General features: G+C 43.9%; 1 protein-coding gene across 1 annotated transcript; it reads right to left on the bottom strand. All coding sequences in view use genetic code 11, as the record gives it.

Moving 5' to 3' along the window:
- Window positions 1–1195: 1195 nt before the first annotated feature.
- EGR_04031 (hypothetical protein) lies at window positions 1196–3987 on the bottom strand (the record flags this gene model as incomplete). Its single annotated transcript, XM_024493280.1, has 2 exons — window positions 1196–1269; window positions 3627–3987. 2 exons carry the CDS (start codon window positions 3985–3987, stop codon window positions 1196–1198), a joined length of 435 nt encoding a protein of 144 aa, XP_024352379.1.
- Window positions 3988–4970: the final 983 nt, after the last annotated feature.

The following is a 4970-nucleotide window of genomic DNA, read 5'->3' as shown; positions in this document are numbered from 1 at the left end:
GGTGGTGGTGGTGGTGGTGGTGGTGTGGTGGTGGTGGTGGTGGTGGTGGTGGTGGTGGTGGTGGTGGTGGTGGTGGTGGTGGTGGTGGTGAGCCATTCCTCTGAACACTCATCACGCGAAATGACTGATCTGAGGCGCTTGTCGCGTGACGAAACTGCGCAAAACCTTGCATGCTCTGCACCAACGCTGAACACAATCTTTCACGAACAATTACAAAGTCAAAAATAGGGCAAACACCGAGTACCATGGCAGGCAAGCTATCCTGGGGTGTTTCAGCCATGCTGAAAAATCATTTTATTCGATGGACACAATTCGAATGCCCTTCTTGCTTCAGCTCAAACACTTGGATAGCCCTCGTGATCGGTCACTCAAGCCCAATAATGCCCCATCAAGAGGGGAACCCAAGAGGAACAACCATTAGTCATCATGCTAACGATTTAGGGTATGGGTATTTTAGGTTGGGGGTGAGGGCATAAAGTAGCACATTGAAAGTGAGCTGTAGGCCATAAAAGAGGGGCGCAAGTACTTTTAAAGTACAGGCAAAAAATAGCATTTCAAGGTCATATATAAGAGTACACGAACACTGCAAAACGTGTACAGGTACAACTACCGCCGAAAAAGGGCAAAAATATACGATTGGGGGAATCCAATTGAATGAGGACCATGAATACCCAAAACTCGAACTGGAAATGCGATACCGACACCGATTGCATCTAGCCCACAAATTTCCGGGAAAAAAAAGTGGAAAATTCCTTTCGACAGAATGCAGAAGATTTGAAACGGGAAATTGCATTACCCATTACACAGCGTGAAACCCAACACCTCACATATCTCATGCAAATATTCTCAAATTTCGGCATATCTTAGAGGTGCATCAGTAACCTTTTAAATACTGGCTTGAGGGAAAAAACAAATTCCATGTAATTTTCGGTGACCAATCAAGTCAATGCAGTTTTCGGTTTACAAGGCTGCAATTATTTTTTGTAGAATACAGACATCACGCTCCTCTGTTTCCTTGCTCCTTTTAACATCCATCTCATAACAATTTGGTTGGACGTTATGGATGTGATTCGAGACAGTGGAACTCGGCCCCAGAACTGCAGAAACTTCTCATGCAATTCACACAGTACTTAGAGACGTTGTGGTGGCAGAAGGTACCGCCCAGGACCATATTGCTTGAACAACTTGACTCGGGTTATCTAGCACCAGATGGTGGTGCAACAAGTTGACGACGACCCTCCATCTTCAACCACGAACCATTGTGCATCCCTGTTGACACACTTAGGTAGATTAAGGTGAATCTGTCGAAGGCTTTCATTCCTTTTTAGCGTAACGTGAGTGAGATGGAATTGAAAAAAAAATGCATAACCTCAAAGTTTGACTTTTGTTATTTAAAAGGTACTTTAAAGTGTTTGAGACAGTTACCAGATCCAGGTTCGAGAGGCCGGACCCCCTCCTCCTACAGCCTGCACGATTCAAGTAGTGAATAGTCAAAGTACAGTAATAACGCTATCCCTAACTCGCCTTCTTTGAGTCCTTTCCCCCCCCCCCTCTTCGTCTGGACGACAATGCTTGGACAGACGTTGATGTTGGCTTCAGATGTCAGGACGATAAAAAAAAATAGACCTTTCATTATATCCTCACGCTTTGTACATCAAATATTGCTTACTTGAAGGACAGACAGAAATTCTACGCATGACGCATAAGGCTTGCGCAAACAACCTAAAAATAACAATCATTCTTGTGTGCTTTCCATGATCTGTCTCTCAGACTAAATATTAAGTGCCACTCCCTAATCACGGCTTAGTGACGATAATGCCATCTCACGGAGATAAGAACGAGTTGAGGATGAGACACTTCCAAACCCGAAAACGGATTAAGAGTCGGGAAATCCAGTTTACGCAACTGCACAGCTGAATAAGAGCTAACAGTCCATTTCAGCATTCACCGATGCACAATAGAATATGCTTTGTGAGTGACCGACGACAAGATATTTCAACAATTAGGAAATCGTCAAGGTAGTGAAAAAACCACCACCTCATTTATTGCCTTATTATTATAAAAGTTAAAAAGACCGCAAATGGGTGGTCCATACAGAGTGATCCCATGATCCAGTGCGTGAAGACAGCCTTGCATTCAGAGTGGGTTCTAGTGGAACGACTTATCCGATTTTAAAAGCCTCCAGATAGTGGAGGAATAATTGCTTCAAAAAATAAGCGCAGCAAGGACAGTTGCATAGGTCAAGGTGAATGCGTTCAGAGAAAATGCCAATTTCGCTCAATGAGTAAGACTTTTCCAATCTGAAAATAGTTCCAACCTTTATGGAAGGAATTAGAGATCGAACAAACCGTTGCCCAAATCAAGGTGAGTTGCAACGAGAAAAAAATGGGCGAAGTATAACCAAAGCCATTTATTTCGGGATTTCATCGGCATTTAGGTGTGATAAAGCTTCGCAAAATCGAGGCGGTTGAACGTTTGCATGAGGTGGAAAGGAAGGTTACGTGGGTCGCCCTTTTTACGTCTACATATCATGACTTTAAGTAACCTTCCGAAATGCTTCAACTACCCGTGATGCTTATACAACGTGAATTTTCAGCCAGGAATCCAAACTTGTGATCGTCTGATGTCACGGCAATAACAGCAAGCGATCGGCTCTTTTAAAAGGACATTTGTCTCAAGATCACTGCCTTTCAAGTGGCTTATGACATTGGACAACATTTGCATTTGAAGGCGAAAAAGGAGGTCCCATCAAAGAGTTCCCAGATGTTCACTAGCCGTTTCAAAAATATTTACGTAATTTTACTATGCGCACCTGACGCATAATCCGACGTACGTAAAACTGGTATATCAGAGAACAGATGGATTCAACACTCACATTCACTTTCTCAGGAATTCCTACAACTAAGAGCCACTTGTTTCGTGATGAATCCATCTCACACTTTTATGCGTTTTAATCGTGGCTACAGCTAACCAGATGTCCGAAGCATTCAGCACTCATCATAACAATAGGTATTTTTAACTAACCATGAAAGACGCTATGAAATAGACCCCTATCTTTGAAGAGGATATCCATTCAGATTGAGATACCTAACAATAACAAATTACGCAGCCACTACAACGAGGCACCAGAAAAAAACCAAGCTATCCTAGATAAAAGCAGTCAAACTACACGCTCGACCAATAGATGCTCTCCTCACCTTCTTTGCGTCTAATGAAAAGGAGAAAGATTACGGGGACTTTCTCAACGCTACTTGTATTTGTACAGGTACGAGCAACACAGACGCTTCACCTAAATCGCTTAAATCACAGCAGTATGCATTATTGAACTCGAGCATAGAAAAGGCCTGTAAGAAGTGTAATTGAAATGCGGAATGACTACCTAATTAGGGTTTGAATTTCTGATAAAGGAAAAAACGAGAAACAGTCTCAAAAGGTCATCCCAAAACACCTGACAGTGACTAGTAAAATACTAGGAGCAAGAGCTTAGGCAACAATGGCAAACCGAAGCATGCATGCTCGTTACTAGTCTAATGTTCCAATGAAAAGATATTAGAACACTAATGGTTAATTAAGGCGAGCGGATAAATACCCTTTTACGGTGCACCAGCCATCCAAAGATAACTCACTCGAAGTGACCGATGACAATGAAGGAGGAGGAGGTGACGGTGCTAACGTCTTGGATGTAGCCCCGGAGCCCATGGTCCGGCGTCGCCTCTTGGGCATACTGCTGGTGGTCGGAGGAGTGACTCCACCAGCGATGACATTATTGGTAGAGGGCCCGGTGTGCAGTTCGGGACGCTTCGCACTGTTGGGAGTGGTGGAAGCATCAACAGAGGTGGAGGTGGAGACGGAGGAGGAGGGAAGGGCGGGAGCGGCCAGGGCGGGTCGTGTGGCGGTGAACCAGAAGTCGCGTGTCGCGTCGAGGTAGGCAATGAAGAGGTACAGATGGCGCAGCACTATTGATCGGCGGCACTTAGTCAGTGACATCTGGCCGATGAGGGCGGGTAGGCGAACTGAAAGACAATGACGACGAAGAATCAACACTGTGTTTCAGTCGCTCACAACTCGACTTACTCTCTGTTGTCCTCCATCTACACCTAGACTTGAACATTCATGATGGTCAAATGCGAGGCTCACAAGGAGATGCTAGATAGAAGAACGACGATTGACCATGGAGACGTTTTTAGTTCCGCAGATTTACTACATGCTCTACTCATCTTCTACCCCTCTTTGCACTTATAATAAATCTACTTCCAACGTTGTCAGAGGTAGCTTATGATGCATTGGTGACTGCACAATGACGACGATGAGAAGTTGGTTCTGTGTTTCAACCCCCAAGATGGGGCTTATACTTCCTGGTCCCTCCAATAACTATGCTGAATACCTTTAGATTCGTACATAATCCAACACTTTAGAGGGAGTGAGGCCATGTAAAAGAATATTATTTAGCCATATAGACCTTTTCAATATCTCATGATCCAGCCTTCAGGCCAGCTCTATGCTGTCCTACAGCTCTCATATGTTTATAGTAAATCCGCTTCCCCATTCGAGAAATTGAGGCACACCAAATATCTTTAATCCTTTTAATGAATGTAACTGCACTCATCGAGGCTTGAAGGAAGGCTAACACACCTAAATGAATCGACTACGGTGAAAGACGACCTGCACTCACAACAGAGGGGCTATCAAAATAACACCGGGTATCGACAACCACACCAATTACATGTTCTGGGTCAAGACCAGTAGTGGAGCAAAGCTAAAGCGTCCACAAAAGAGCCGTGGATGTTAAAATAAAACAAATAACGAGAATCTGAAGATCCCCAGAGTGAAATCTGATCCTTTTGAGATCTAAAAGTAGTTCACGTGGCCAAGTAGCAATGAGAGAAAACAAAGATTGGAAGCAGGATGAAACCACAAGGAGCTATTCCATTCCATACAAAACATTAACTCAATTCCGCCTTTTAGAAAAA

Source organism: Echinococcus granulosus, assembly GCF_000524195.1.
Source record: "Echinococcus granulosus chromosome Unknown EG_S00023, whole genome shotgun sequence".
NCBI lineage: Eukaryota > Metazoa > Platyhelminthes > Cestoda > Cyclophyllidea > Taeniidae > Echinococcus > Echinococcus granulosus.
The sequence above is the reverse complement of the archived record's forward strand: the minus strand, read 5'-3'. Positions and strand labels throughout refer to the sequence as shown.